This window comes from Microchirus variegatus (assembly GCF_963457635.1).
Source record: "Microchirus variegatus genome assembly, chromosome: 3".
In the NCBI taxonomy this organism is placed as follows: domain Eukaryota; kingdom Metazoa; phylum Chordata; class Actinopteri; order Pleuronectiformes; family Soleidae; genus Microchirus; species Microchirus variegatus.
The window spans coordinates 9483028-9499053 of record NC_139804.1 but is presented as its reverse complement, the minus strand read 5'-3'; the positions used below and the strand labels follow the sequence as shown (position 1 = coordinate 9499053).

Sequence of the window (16026 nt, the reverse complement as noted above, 5' to 3'; positions counted from 1 at the left end):
GGAGCAGCAAAGAGTCAAGTAGACTTGGACAAAAAAACGAACAGCAAATTCACAAAATCGATTCTAAAATGAAAACTCAGTCGGGGAAGAGTGTGACGTTTTCAGACGTTCATAATTTAATTCAAAAATGTCTTTTATGCTACAAAACCATCTTCCCAGGCTATATAAAATACATCTAAGTGACTCGAACGCCATTTTCTTTCTAATCTACGTAAAGCCTGTTTAAGAGCAAGAGTTTCGGAATTAAACCATGGTGCCCGTCTCATATGATTCACCAGTTTCTTTTTTCAGGGGGGAAATAGAATCTAATGTAGTACGCAGTGAGGCCCGTGTACTATCAACAAGTTTATCTATGAGGGTAAACTCGCAATAGGTACCTTCAGATGTACTGACTAATAGTGAATTAAAGTGATAGTTCGTAATTTTGGACATAAGGCCTATTTTCCAACTCAGCCGGTGTGATGGAGACGTCTGGAGACGTTTTCAAGAAATTTCATTCTGTTTTTCTAGTTGCAGAGTTCGCTGGCGCTAAGGCTAGCGCAAGTCAATGGTACAAGTTAGCATGGCATTAGAAACACTCATACTGACTCCACAGTGCACCCGAGGCAAATCAATTAAATTACTAGACTATTGATGTACATATCTGTGTTGATGTTGTTTGAAATAAAACCAACCTTGCAATTTGAAGGAAATCCAGTGACGATAACCCTGAAATCCAGTGACGATAACCCTGGATATCCACTGGACGAATTACACATTGCTTCCATTCTAATCAATGAGAGCATTTCCACTGGACGCGCTGCGGCACGTCTCAGCGGCGTCCCAGAAGCTTGCAGCGCTATCGAAAGGTAGCAGTTCTATTTTTGCCGTTGCCGCTGCTGAACCGCGTAAATTTCAACAGAGCAGATGGCACCAGACAGGAAGTGCGACACAGACTCAAAGTAAAACATTTCCGCTCCCCTTTCAAAATAAAACACAATACGCAGTTCATATAGCCTGTCACAACTTCACATCAACATTACGTCGTGACCGGTGCTGCCAGGTCAACAGTCAATTAATCAGACTGTCTCGGGAAACATAATGTACGACTTCGATTGTTGAAGTGGAGAAACATAAACTAATTTATGACAACTGTATTATATGAACTGGATAGAGCACCGCCCCTTGCTTCCGTTCATTCCTATGAAGCTGCTCACCCAACGCATATGCCAAAAAGTTTTTGACTTCTGCGTTTATTTATTTCCGGGTTATGGGGCCCATAGAGCATGCGCAGTAGTGTCACTACCATATAAAGATCTATAAAAGCCTGTGTCCATGTCTCGAGGTGTCCTGTGGACGCTTTTACAGGCGCCTCTTTTGTGGTCAATGGGAAAATTGCTTTTGGGCTCTATGGGGTTTTCTGTTGCAGTACCCACAGTGGCCACCATGTAAAAATTGTCTTCAAGGCAGAGGGGGCGGTGCTCTATCCAGTTCATATTATACATCCATGGTTCTTCCACGTCGGAGAATGAAAAGAAGCTGTGTTGTTGTTATTTCCTTTATACACACAGTCTATCGCGGGATCTCGCGAACTCGCGTCTGTTCAAGATTACCGCTGGCCCCCAAGGCACCGCGCCGCTGCTGTAACGCGGCCGGTGGGGATTGACGCTGGGCAGAGGTCGAAGCAGAACCGCGCCGCTGATGTGCCGCGGCTGTAATCTATATCACTCGCTACAACCAGGATAAAACCGTGGTGTTCAACAGAGTCAATGGACCGTTAGTGGGAAGTTCGAGGATAAGACTGACTGTGGGACGAACACAAAAGAGACAAGCGCGCCCTAAAACACCTTTATTTTTCTTCCCGTTTCCCCCGGTAACCACCAAAATGATGTTGTGAAGACTCACGCAAAAACTGCGGCCAGCACGCGCCTGTCTATACCCGCTTAGAGTCTGTCCAAGATCAATTTGGAACACCAATAAAACGATTCCAACAAGATGTGAGTACACGGTGGAACAGCACCTATTAAATGCTGGAAAGTCTCTTTGCGCAAAAGCGAAACTTGGCGGCAGCGCAGAGCAGATTATGAACTCCAGGCTACAGAACTCTCTTCTCTCTCTCTTTGAGCAGTTAACTAAAGCGATCAGCTCATCTGATGCATCTGTTATTCCCTTAATTACAGCGCTAAAGGTCTTCTAGATTGGGACCGGAGTGAAAACAATGAAAACTGCGCTCTTGAGAATCTGTCAACATGTTTTACTAAGCTCTACTCTAATCCAGTGCGGCTGCACTCGATCCTCGTCATAAAGATCATTATGAATGTGTCATATATGGATGTGTGGATAAAATTGCGCATAGAGAAATTATCCATTCAGCGTTGGACACGAGAGCGCGATTGGAGCTGCGCACAATGCAGGTGCGAGAGGAGCAGATTCAGCAGGGGCGATGCGGAGAAAAAAAAGGCCCCTACCAGATGAGGAGCACCCTCTAGAATTGCAATGGCTCAACTTTAGTGATGCAAGTTCACACAGTCCCAGTCATAACAACAATATTAGATTAAAATACAATGTTACAGAATTGGCGGCCCAGCCTCACCCAGACTCTAACTTATGCGGCCCCTAGGCAAATTGAGTTTGAGACCCCTGCTTTAAATGCACAGCTAAGACTATCACGGTCAACATATACATGGATGTTGAAATCCCCTACAATTATGATTTTATCTGTCTTTAGTACTAACTTGGATAATAATTCATAGAACTCTGACAGGAACTCTGAATAAGGTGCAGATGGACGATAAATTGTGACTGTCATAATTGGTTTTAGTGTTTTCCAACTCGGATGAGATATGTTAAGAATAAAGCTTTCAAAAGATAAATAACCTAGCTTTAAATTTCACACAGTAATCATTCTGTTTCACAAATGTGACCTGAGATGTGTGAAGAAAAATAAACATAGTAAAACCTGTAGCCAAATAAGACAAAACTAAATCCAAAAGTAAAGACCATGCACATACTGAACCTAATGGAAGAATAATGGAATCATTGAGTCATGTAACCCAATAGCCAATCATCAGATGTCATTATCAGATAACAAAACCAGGTGTTAATACGAGGGTAGCGTCGCTTAAATCCAAAATAACAATAACAAATAAAGCAGTTGATCTTGTTCACTAAAAAAAAAAACCTACTTGCTGTCTTTTGTCTGTTTGTGGGTGAACCTGTGACCATCTGCAACTTACCATGTGTTTAAGATTGCGTGTGTGTGTTTGTGTGTGTGCGTCCGTGTGTGTGTGTGTGCGTGAATCCCTCAGTTGTCTCCATTCTCCTTCTGACGCTGGTCTTCTCTTCCTCTCTGCACTGCCACTGAGTACATGTGCCCTCAGTGCTCTGTTTGTGTTCAGGGGAGCTCAACTCTTTCAGCAGCAATCACACATCATCTTGTACGCATCTAGTGGTGCCATTATCCCAAAATGAACCAAGTCGTCGCTGCTAAGGCTGCCCAAGCTTGGTGGAATGGACACTTTTCTTTTTTTTTTTTCCTCTCTCTCTCTATTGTTATCTGCCACTTGACACTTAGCGCATCATGCAACGTCGTCAACTCCAAGTTGATGATTGTCAGTATGGCAAATACAGAGTCGAGCTCCTGCGACTGCCGAGGCACCTCCATGGTTATGCGTTACATGCCTTCTCTCACCTTTTTTCGGTCAATGTCAGTCTTGCACCAGTGCACTTTGACTTGCAGTGTAGTGCATACTTAGCCAGTAGCAGTGAATGTGAATGTCTAGTTTGTCTCCTCCTGTTTGTTCTTGTAGAGAAGGCTTTTTGTGTGCTGAGCAGTAATGTTTTATCAACACCAAACTCTAAAAACATCCAACCAAATTTAACTACAAATACGAAGAGAGCAGATCTGGGGGTTGGTTTTTGAACACAGCAGCACACAGATAGATTTCTCTGGGTGGATTGTGTATGTTCTGACTGACTGTTAGTTCTCACTTCCTGACCTGATGTTGATGGGTTACTCCTCCTCCTCCTCATCTCCTCTCAGCGTCTCGTCAAAATGAACATGCCCATAGCCGACGACAACAGCGTGCACTTCACCTCCACGCTGATGGCCCTGATTCGCACTGCCCTGGACATCAAGCTGGGTTCAGGTCAGAGAAACACAACACACATGGGTACAACACATACATGAGTAGAAATGAATAGATTTTTTTTTTGACCCCATTCAGACTTGCATGAGTTTTTTTTTGTTTTTTTTTCCCATATCCTTTTTTTTAGAACTGCAGAAATGCAATTCTTTTGGAAAATGGGTCCCAGATTGTAAAAATCTCAAAACCAAACCTTTGTGTTTTTGTGGACACAAACTATTTTGGGAAAATTATGATGTCATAGTCCAGGTCCTTAGTCTTAAAAGGCATTCAAGTCATTAATCTAAAAACGCATATATATATGAGTTATGGAGGTCTACTTACAATGTGTACAATGCTGGAAACGAGCCGATGGGCAGCTGTGGCCTAGTGGTTAGGACTTCGAGCTTGAGACAGCTTGAGTTGCATTAATTGGAATTTCCCCACTGCGGGACTAATAAGGGACTAATCTTAATCTTAAATCTCTCCTCACTGAAGCTCTCGCCAGCCGCACTGTTTCAGACTGAAATTTCACCCCCAGAAGACAGACTGTGTTTTGATTGGACAGCCAGCGTAGAGCCTTCCCAACTGTCCTGTGATTGGCCAATACCTGAAAGTGATGTAATCAGCACACCAGCTCTCAAAAGCGCAGCTCCCCCTCCGGAACGGTGGATGCACTGCTACATTGTTTTGATAATCCCTTTGATAGTCCCTTTTATGACTTTGACCCGGAGTCAGACTCAGAGTCAGAAGACACTGTCGCTTGTGAAACACCTCCACAACGGACGTTCTTCTTCTGCGGTTCAATGTACACAACCGGATGTGCCCGGACTATTGCCTGGAGCAGGAGGATCTGCTGTTCATGAGAAATGCTGTTTATGTAACCGGACCGGTTTTTTTTTTCAGAAATCTCGCTGAGCCCGAGATTACAATACAACACAGCGTTCTCAGCAGTGGCTGAACGGTTTGTTTTGAACCTTCAGGGCTTCATAAACGAGGTAATGGCGCAGATACACCAAAAAACAGTTAATTGGAACTCCAGTTTTAGGTCCGCTTTAAAATGTCTTAAATCCCTCTTTCCAAAGTCTTGAAAATGTGAACACATAGAAGTAGGCTAAGTTAAAATCTCAGAATAATTGGTAGTAATAATTGTTTTCTTTTACCTTAATGTTCCATGTCTTGTCTTCCTGTTTTATTTTTGTGATCACTCATCCCTGTCTCTGTTTCAGGCTCCTGTCTGCCTGGCCCTCTTCCTCGTCTGTGTGCACCTGATCCCTGACTGTGTCTCCTACACCTGCATGCAATCACTCCCCAATCAAGCACGGCTTATATTCCCCCTCTGTGTCTTGTCTCGTTGCCAGTTTGTTGTAGTTTTTTGCCTCACATTTTTGTACCTCTGCCAGATCTGATTGACCTCCTGTGTACCGAACCTTTGCCTGGTAAATAAACTCTGATTATTGATTGAAACGTGTTCTGAATCCTGCATTTGAGTCTTTTGTTCTGACTCGCCTGAGTTATTGACAGAACAAACTGGCCAGACTTGGACTCAGTGGATTCGGACTCTTTCTCTCTTTCGTCATGCCCTTCGTGCACAGGGACAAGAGCTGGCTCAACAACAGAAGCAGCTCACGTCCTTGTGCAACTCGCTGAGAGAATTGGCGGCTCGCCAGGGCTCAATGATGACATATTTGGGCTCACAGTTTCATGAATTATTCTCTCTTCTGCCACGGGAAATGCCTGCAGAGGCGACGTCTGACCCAACCCCTCTTCCGGGTCCATACGGGTAAGCACAGCCTCTTGCCAGCACCGCTTCGGCTTGCCTGCAGCTTTCCCATCCTGAGCACTTCTCCGGGGACTCAGGGGACGTGAGACCCTTTTTGACACAGTGCTAGCTGCACTTTGAGCTTCAGCCGTCAGCCTTCCCTGACCGGTCCAAAGTGGCATTTATCATCTCCCACCACGGGCCAAGTGGAGCTGACGTTCAACAGCCTACTCTTCACTCGTAAGATTCACACGGGCTCTTGGCCAGATTTTTCAACACACCACGCCAGGCAGAGAAGCCACAAGAACTTTGCTCAAGCTCAGGAAGGTAGGCGCAAGGTTACTGACAATGCCATAGACTTTCGCACCCTCGCCGCTGAGAGCAAGTGGAACCCTGCTGCCCTATCAGATGCATTTTTTCAAGCACTCTCCGAGAGGAGGATCTAGATTCCCTGATTGCGCTTGCTGTAAAAATCGACAAGTGTCTCACCGAGTGGGACCAGGAGTTAGGGACGCCTTCGGGCTTGTTCGTCGCCTCTCCGGGAATGGAGGAGCAGCTTCGAGGATCGGCCAACTCCTCACAGTTTGTGAGCCTCGTGATCGATAACCCAGCCTTACACCAGCCTCAGGTAAAAATTATTTTTGACTCTGATTCCATGTTTTTGCCTGTATTCATTTACTCTGGAGCTGATGCCAGCATCATGAATTCTTCCCTCGTCAAGAGACTCGGTTTGAGAGTGTTTGCTCTCCCATGCCCCCTTGAGGTGAGAACCGTAGAAGACAGTTCTTTGGGTAGAATTACCCACCTCACCCAGTCAGTGACAGTAATTTTTCTGGACTCTCACAGGGAAAAGCTAAGTTTTCACATTCTTGACTCTATGGCTCATCAGGTTATTTTAGGGCGCCCATGGCTAGAAAATACCAATCCCAATTTTGACTGGATTAGTGGGAAAATAACCTCCTGGGGACTGAAGTGTGCCAAGACCTGTCTGCCCAGACCCCACAGCACAGTTCTGACTTCCCGTTCCAACCCTAACCCTGATCTCACCGAAGCTACCATGCCCCCAAGGGGGAAATTATATATTTCTTTCAGCTCCAGAACGTTGGGCTTTGGAGGACTACATAAGGGATTCCCTGGCTGTCGGAATCATCCCTCCCTCCTCCCGTGCCGGAGCAGGATTCTTCTTTGTGGAGAAGAAGGACAAGCAGAATGTTATTATGACATTGGTGATGGTGAGCTGCTGGCAGTTAAGGTGGTCCTGGAGGAGTGGAGACACTGGCTGGAGGGAGCTTCTCAACCATTTCAGGTCCTAAAATCAGCTAAGAGGCTAAATGCCAGACAAGCCAGACGGGCTATTTGTTTCAGCCACTTTAACTTTACTCTCTCCTAACGACCTGGTTCAAAGAATCTCAAGCCTGACTCACTATCTCGAATATTCACCCATGACCAAGTAAATTAAGAACTCAAGATGATCCTTCCCGCAACATGTTTTATTTCAGCTTTTTCATGGGAGATAGAGGGTAAAGTTAAAGCGGCGGCCGAAGGTATCACTGTTCCCCCAGATTGTCTGGCTGACAAGCTTTTTGTGTTCCACACCCTCAGGGGGTAGGTGATTCATTGGGCCCACACCAATAAGACTGTTTGTCATCCTGGTATAAAAAAGAAAGAAAGACATTATTCATTGTGCAGCAACGTTTTTGGTGGCCTAAAATGATCACCGATGTATCTGACTATGTCAATGCCTGCTCTGTGTGTGTCGCTAACGAGGTCTCTCAGAAACCGTCAGGTAAATTCAGGCCCTTGCCTATCCCTCAACGCCCCTGGTCCCACATCTCCATGGACTTTGTCAAAGGACTTCGCCCTTCACGTGGTAACACAGTGGTCTTGACGGTGGTGGACAGATTCTCCAAGATGGTTCACTTTATTCCCCTGCATAAGCTCCCCTCTGCCAAGGAACCTGCAAAGGTCATGTTAAATATCATTTTTAGAATTCATGGTTTCCCCAAAGACATTGTTTTCGGACCGAGGACCGCAATTCGTCTCGCACTTCTGGAGGGAGTTCTGCTGTCAACTTGGGGCCACAGTCAGCCTTTCATCCGGCTTCAACCCTCAAACCAACGGCCAATCGGAACGCCTGAACAGAGCTGGAGACTGGTCTCCACATCACCGCCTTCCAAGATCCCGAGACCTGGTCCCAAAAACTGGTTTGGGTCGAGTTTGCCCACAACACACTCCCTTGTTCATCCACTGGTCTGTCTCCCTTCCACATTGTCTACGGTTATCAACCAGCTCTCTTCCCTCTGAATCCTCTGTTCTCTCCGCATTTGCCTTGGTGAGACGCTGCAGGAGAACCTGGGAGCGGGCTCGCCAGAACCTCCTTCGGCAGTCCAAGTCTTACAAGGCAGCCACGGATCGGAAGAGGACCCCTGCCCCGTACTATCGTAGCGGCCAAAGAGTGTGGTTGTCCACCAAGAACCTGCCTCTCCGGGTGGAGTCAAAGAAGCTTGCTCCCAGGTTCGTCGGCCCATTTCCCATCGCCTAGGTGATCAACCCTGCCTCTGTCCAGCTCAAGTTACCAAGGTCAATGCGGGTCCACCCGATCTTTCATGTCAGCCACTCAAAGCCTGTCAAGTCCAGTCCTCCCCTCCGGCCAAGCCCGGTGTTCACCGGCAAGAAGCTCCTGCCTTCTCGCCGTCGGGGCTGGGGGCTCCAGTACCTGGTAGACTGGGAGGGATATGGGCCTGAGGAATGCTCCTGGGTCCCATCCAGGTTCATTTTGGACCCCTTCCCATCTTAAATGGATTTCATGAAGACCATTTGTTGTGTGTTAACATTACTGCAGTTGTTGAGATGATTACAAACAGCTGACGTTGTAAAGGTGGTTTCAATCAAGTCATTGTTGAGGAAAATAAAATATTCATTCATGTCATCTGTGTTTCTGTCACAATTATGTTTTAGATGACAGTGTTTAGGAACAAGTACCTTGGTGAGGTGTGTTGATTAATTATGTGGCGTTTCACCTGTGTCTCATCAATTATCTGGTAATCAGACACAGGTGAAACACATTAGGGTGCAACAGACAATCTAAAGGGAACACAGGACAGGAGACAAAACTCGACAAGGTACACACAAAGGAAAAACTTAAAAATAAAACCAGAAATGAGGAAGAGAAAATCAGACTGAGAACTAAAAACCTCAGGTAAAAGAAAACAGAAGCATCTGTATAATCCAGGGGTTGTGACAGAACTTGGAGTTGAGCGTTTATGATTGAGCACTTTGAAAGACTCAAACACTGAGTCAATATTGTGCAGCTTTAATAAAGTCTGTCTGTTGTACTGTGTATATCCAGGTATGGTAGCCCAGCGACTGTCTGACGCTGAGTTAAAGAAGGAGTTGTCCACAGTGTGGCCCAACCTCTCACAGAAGACCATGGACCTGCTGGTGACACCACATAAACGTAAGCATCTCGCCATCGTCGCCTGACCCATGATACACTGTGATCACAGCACTGTATGCTGTGAAGAGTGTTGTATACACGATTCTGTATCTGTGAAGATATTCTCTCCTCTCCTCTTCGCTCCTTGTCTCATATCGTTTCTTATCCTTGCTGATGCATGTTTGTTCTATTGGTGTGTGTGTGTGCGTGCCTGCCTGCGTGCGTGACACTGAGTACAGTGAAGGCTGCTGTCTTTGAAACAGGGGAAGCTCATATCCGGCCGTTATTTATAAACTGACGCTGAGATTGAAAGAACAGATGGACAACTTAAACAGAATATCTCTGTGTTATAAAACCACATATGAATTATTAAGGTAATATTCAATAAAATAGTTTGAATGCACTGCAGTACAAGGACAATAAGACCATTACTACTTAGCCTTATGGATCTATTTGTGGCTGTGTTCTGTATTTCCCTCATTGACAGTAAAAAAAAAGAAGCAGAAGGCCAAACATCATTAGACAAATGAGTTGTCAAAGATGTGAAATTACAAAATCTTTCTTTATTCACAAAATGTGAACATAATGAACAGTAAATCCCTCACTTTATTCCCAAAAAGTAATTAAACAAATCTGAATTCAACTATTTCAAAGGGTCTTCTTTAGTCAACTTTAAAGGCACACTGGCTTGTTATTTACCTCCACAAAAGCAAATTCTTACTCCCATGAGTGCTGAAGTGCCCTGTGCTCCTGTGTGCTTTGATGCGTTCTACTTCTACGGTTTAATGGCTGTTGACAAACAAAATATTGTTAATATAACTGGTATATCCTCACAATCGCAACACCTGTTGTCAATGGGTAAGATATCAGCACAATATGCATGATCGCCCTCTGGTGGTGAAGTGTTGAGTAGCACAGGTGTGCAGTTTTATATGCTCAAACAGAAATGGCAAGCCCAAGGACACGTTGCTCCTGACGGCTGTGCCGGCAACGTGTGAGTAGGTATGATGAGTGATAGAAAATGCGCTGCATATAGATGTGCTGTATGAAAGTGTGATTGAATGGGTGTGAATGGGTGAATGGTAAAACTGTAGTGTACAGCAGCATTGAGTGGTCATCAAGACTAGAAAAGCGCTATATAAATACAAACTATTTACCATTACCATTTATCGTGTATATGTCTACAATGCTGTCAATCAAACAGTGGTTCCACCTTTCAGACAGTCATCATGCCCCAGCCCAGATCACTGTTTCCCAAAACCTCAAAATTATGATCTCATGCCTGCAGTACTTTGCATGCGCTACCACCCTTTGGTCACAAGTGTTCAGAGTAATTTCCCTGAGCCTGTTTCTCTGATGAAGATTGTTTTGTTTACCCTTTAAAAAAATCTAATGTAATTGCCTCTTGTGAATTAAAAAAATTACTCACATAAACATGCCCCGCCCCCTTTTTTTAAAAACATGTTTTGAGACAAGCAGGCAAATAGAGATGAATGAGGGAGCAGTGGGGTGAGTGTGAATCAGCAGAATTCCCCCCTTTCTTCTCCTCCTCCACTCTTCCTAACATCTCTCCTCTCCTCTCTTCCTCAGCCAATGAGCTGACAGTAGGGAAAGTGTATGCAGCCCTCATGATCTTCGACTATTACAAGCAGAATCGAGCAAGGAGGTTGCAGCTGCAGCAGCAGCAGCAACAAAACCCATCAGGCTCGCAGGTACAACATCCACACATGCCTGCAAACTCCACGCACAAACACACACAGGTGTCGACACTGAAGCACAGCCACGATCCATGTACGCATGCATGCAGGAACTATGTTTCTGTATCCACTTGCCAATTAGGGCTGGGCAATATATCAATATTATATCTATATTGAGACAAGAGACAAGATATATGGTCTTAATACGGAACTGCAACTAATGATTATTTTCATAATCAATTAATCTAATCTAATTAATTAATGCATGTAATTTTGCAAGAGGAATTCAGTAAAATCTTGGCTATTAGCCAAAACTGAATGTATAGTGTTTGGCTCTAAGCCAAGACTGCACAAGAAAGAGTTGTCCAATATCAGACTTGGTGGGCAGCTCTTCCCTGCCCAGCCCTCCGTGACCTATTTAGGATGCTGTTTAGACATTAACCTAGATGGGGGGAGCATGGCTTCTAAGGTTATGGCCAAGGTTAATGGCCAATCCAGATTCCTAGCCAGGAAAGCTCCATTCCTTGATGCGGTGAGCCTCAGACTGCTATCTAATTCACTGGTTTTATGCTGCTTTGATTACGGCCTTGGGTCATGTTATGGTGGTCTCACTAAGTCCCTAAAAGACAAACTACAGGTTGCTCAGAATAGGTTAGTCAGGGTAGTGCTGGGGCTCACATCTAGGAATCATGTGGGTAAGCCCCAGTTTTACCAGCTCGGCTGGTTCCCCCTGGAGGCTAGGGCAGTTCATCTCCAGCTCAGGGTGGTCCATAATGTGTACAATCACAAGTCACCGGCATAATTATAATCTTAAAAATCACTTCACAAGGGATATGGATGCCCATGCTTTCCACACCAGAGCTAGTAATACAGATGTGTACTTGCCTAAGTTTAAAACAAACATGGGTAAGTTTACTCTCAAATATAGTGGTGTGGTGAACTGGAATTAGCTACCTTTGGATATTAAGAACATAGTCAATTATCATTGTTTCAGAAAAAAGGTAAAATCCTGGCTCATGGAGAATTTACGTCTGCCTCCATGTCAGTTGTTGTCTGTTGGTGATTGTTTTGTATGCACATTGCATTTTAATACAGAAAGTAAGGGTTGGGGAAGATTACTTTATATTTGCCTCTTATAGTCCATTCTTATGTTGTTAAATGTTTTGTTTTATGTGGATATACTGTAAGTCTTGTCTTGTAACATCAGGGACCATGATATGAAATAAGTGAAATAAGCGCTTGCACTTTGTCATGCGTTTCTATCCCTTGGATATGTCTTTTTTTCCAAATAAATCAAATCAAATCAAATCGGATTATTATCTCGATTAATCAAGTACTTGTTGTCTCCCTCTACCAAACCTGAAAATAATGATGGTTTGGTTTTACAGAAAATATTGAAAGGTAGATCATAAATCATGTGAGAAGCACAAACTCAAAATCTCACTTTTCATGAATCCAGAGAAACGACCTGTGTGCAGCTTTATATCCACATATATTGTTAATAAGCCATATCGCCTGGCTTTACAGAAATACTGTTTTGATTCATATTGTGATATATATCGATATTATATTATATATAAAAAAAGTAAAGCCCAGTCCTATTACCAATCAGTGGTGGATGACAAAAAGGGTTTTAACAGATGAAGGTTTTTACATGGTTTTATGTTAACATGATAGTTCAGGTTCCTTTGTAGTGTGTTTGCATTGTACTACACGGCTCGACTCAGTTGCATTTTTTCGCTTTCCCATCGTACCTGGTCCCTACTGTTTTTTTTAATACCTGCTCTGGCGAGGTTCCAAGCGAGCTGAGTCGATACTAAAATGTGACATCAACAGACTGTCATCACTGGAAGAGTCATTGATTTGCCAAATCTTTTTAACTGAGTCTAATGATTCAGTACACTGAAAAGACTCCTTTGTATGTTTGTGTCAAAGCAGTGTCGTGCCTTGGTCGACCAGTATGCTTGCCTTTAACAACCTTCCCATGTTGTTTGTACTTGGTCCAGATTTTAGACACAGCTAACTGTGAACAACCAACTTTTGCAACATTGCGTGATGATTTACCCTATTAAAGGAGTTTGATAAAAGTCAATTGAAACAAAATAATCCTTTTGTTTAAATTGACATATCTCATGTTGGAGCCATGATTCATGTCAATCCACTTGGTGCAACAGCTCTCCAAGATGTGATCACTCCTTTTTTAACTGCAGACTAACGTGCAGATCTGATCTGTTGCAGGTGTTCGTTTTGGGAAAGAACATTTACAGTCAGATTCCATATTTTTCTCCTCGGAATTGAGTGATTCCATAATTTTTTCTTGATTTCTTTTAGTGCTTCTTAAAGCCAGAAAGTTGCCATTTGAAAAGACTTTAGTCATGTCTGTGATCTGCTTTTGCTTTACGAAATTAAACAACTGAATGAGCATCCTCCAAGACCGGTGATTCCATAACTTGTGCCAGGGGTTGTACAAACAACCAAACTTAAAAAAACCCTGAACAATCCCTTTTAAGGCACACTACAGTCATAGATGAGTATGCATTTGGTTATTTGCAACTTTGCACATCTACTGCACAGCTGTATGTCTGTTTCCACACACACACACACACACACACACACACACACACACACACACACACACACACACACACACACACACACACACACACACACACACACACACACACACACACACACTATGAGGGGCATTTTATACCAGCACACTATACTAAAGTACCTTAACCGCGTCGCCTACGCCTTCATAAAGACTGAAAAACACACGTCCGATACGGTGGCATACAGACACGTGTATTGCGTGTGCACCAAATAATGAAGGGTGACGGGTGAAAAGTGTCATGCCACGTGCGAACGCACCTGACGCCTGTGCGCACACTCGTCTCAATGTACACCCAACTTTTAATTGTATTTAAATAATTATTGTACATGCACCCTTTCCTGAAAAAAAAAAAAAGAGATGGTGGTGTCGAGAGTTGGAGAGATGAGTATTGTCTTTAAGATCTGCTTATGCTTCAAATTCAACCACCTTGACTAACCCTTTGAGGATTCATGATGTGTTATTCATTTATGAGCATTTACTACCTCTGCAGTTAAGAGTTATACTGTAGGTGTGCACACGCTATAGGTGTTAACGCGCGTGTCACTATTGTACTGAAGCCAACGCTTCAGACACCTTAACGTGTGCATGTGTGACTGAAATAGCCTAAACTGTCACATCGGTCTATCTTATAATACTTGCAGCTGTTAAACTCAAGATGAGTGTGTGCACAGACGTCCACTACGTGCGCAGGTGGCACGGCATGAATGACCCCTCACTGTTTGATTTCCACAAACACTACACAGTGTGTGTCTGTACGCTCATGTAGAATTGTACTTAACAGTCACGCGTGGTCGTCGCCACGTAAATGAGGCGTAGTTCACCCGCCACGTAGGCGTATGTGCAACACGTGTGCAGCATCTGCATTACACATACATGACAACCGTGTGTTCATTGAAAGTGAATAGAATTTACACGAGCACGGCACACGTTAGAGGTTTGATGTCATCGCATAGGCGCTTTCCACGCGTTTTTATTATATTGTGCTGGCATAAAATGCCCCTGATACATACACACATTCAGATCATGACTGCAGTAAATGAATATTCTGTGCCCAGTTTTCACACATTCATGGCATAGAACCCCATGCAGTCACATCTGGGTCCAGCAATATTCTGCCTGCTGCCTCTGAATGTCTTCAGCATGTTGCCATCTGTCTCTCCTCCACAGTGCAAGGTCGGGGCTTTATTTAAGCCATTGCTGCCTCTGACTCACATGCAGGAGAAAAACCTGCCTATGATGTTAAACAGCGCGGACCCTCCCAGCATTCTTCAGCCCCAAGCCAAGTCCCAGCCACAGACCAGACCCAGCTCCAGCTCTCTCAACAATGGAGGCACACTGTAAGTGTGCTGCTGATGCCATTTTATACATCAAGAATAGAATCTGCAGTTTGGTCCATGGCGGGGTGGGAAATTAATTCAATTCAATTCACTTTTATTTGTATACAATCACATCATGTACATAGTAAGGCAGAAACTTTATTTAGAAAACAGGAAGAAAGACAGAACCTGGCTCAAAAATGTGCAGCCATCTGCCTCGGCTGGTTGGGGTGAAAGGAAAAATGGGGGACAAAGGAGAGTTGAAGGACAGAAAGGAGAAAGAAAAATGGAAAGAGGGAGGCTCCAAGCAAAGCACTGTTGAAATGTGAAACTCCCCTTCTCATTTACATAAAGGGGGTTTCTAATGCCCTCATAAATAGACATGTATGTAGGTATGTACGTGGGTGGGCTGAAAAGTTAATCAGCTGAATAAGAAGGGGTAATGTCAGAACAATGAGACTTGAAACTTTGAAAATAATGAGTGTTGGGTCCACCACAGAGACTAAAAGAGAGTCCACACAGTGGAAATATAAGCTGTTGAGGACTGGCTTTGACTATCACGATGAAAGCTTGAAACTATGTTGAAAAATAAACCACGTTTGGTTAAATTCGACCATTAGACACAGCCCCAGCACAACTTGCTGTGCAGATAATCCAAAATTCACCCAAATGTTATTTCACAGGGGCCAAAAAAGACCCTTTGTTAAAAGAAAAGCCTGGTCTACATCATTGACAATGACTACACCCCAGCTGCAAGTGAGTTGACTCACCTTACTTGCTTATCTGAAAAATAAAGACTGAGAGTCAGATTTGCTTTAGGGTTACACTCTCACTGTATTCAGAGTTCTGATAAACTAAGAACACACAGTTTCTAGCTGCTGAACTGATTCAGATATTGACCTTTTTAAAATTCAAGCTTTCTTTATTTGTCCCAGGGGAAATTTGTCTCGGACATAAAAGCTGCCACATAAGAAATCCTGGTGAGAGAACTGCAAAATGTTCTGGCCCTCACTCAGAAAATGTCACAGGAGAAAGATTGTTATTGCATACATTTTCAACATAGGCTCCTTTAACTGGAATGCACAATTGGTCCATGTT

The 16026-nt window shown here is 43.9% G+C and overlaps 1 protein-coding gene across 1 annotated transcript in view; it reads left to right on the top strand.

Annotated features, from left to right (window-relative positions):
- Window positions 1-16026, top strand: part of cacna1ba (calcium channel, voltage-dependent, N type, alpha 1B subunit, a) — a gene marked incomplete at both ends in the record, with an annotated part of 225712 nt that overhangs the window by 195900 nt on the left and 13786 nt on the right. Inside the window, 4 exons of the mRNA XM_083887152.1 lie at window positions 4022-4127; window positions 9215-9322; window positions 10892-11013; window positions 14780-14949. Of these exons, the coding sequence (XP_083743278.1) occupies window positions 4022-4127; window positions 9215-9322; window positions 10892-11013; window positions 14780-14949 (506 nt within the window). The remainder of the gene's footprint in view (window positions 1-4021; window positions 4128-9214; window positions 9323-10891; window positions 11014-14779; window positions 14950-16026) is intronic.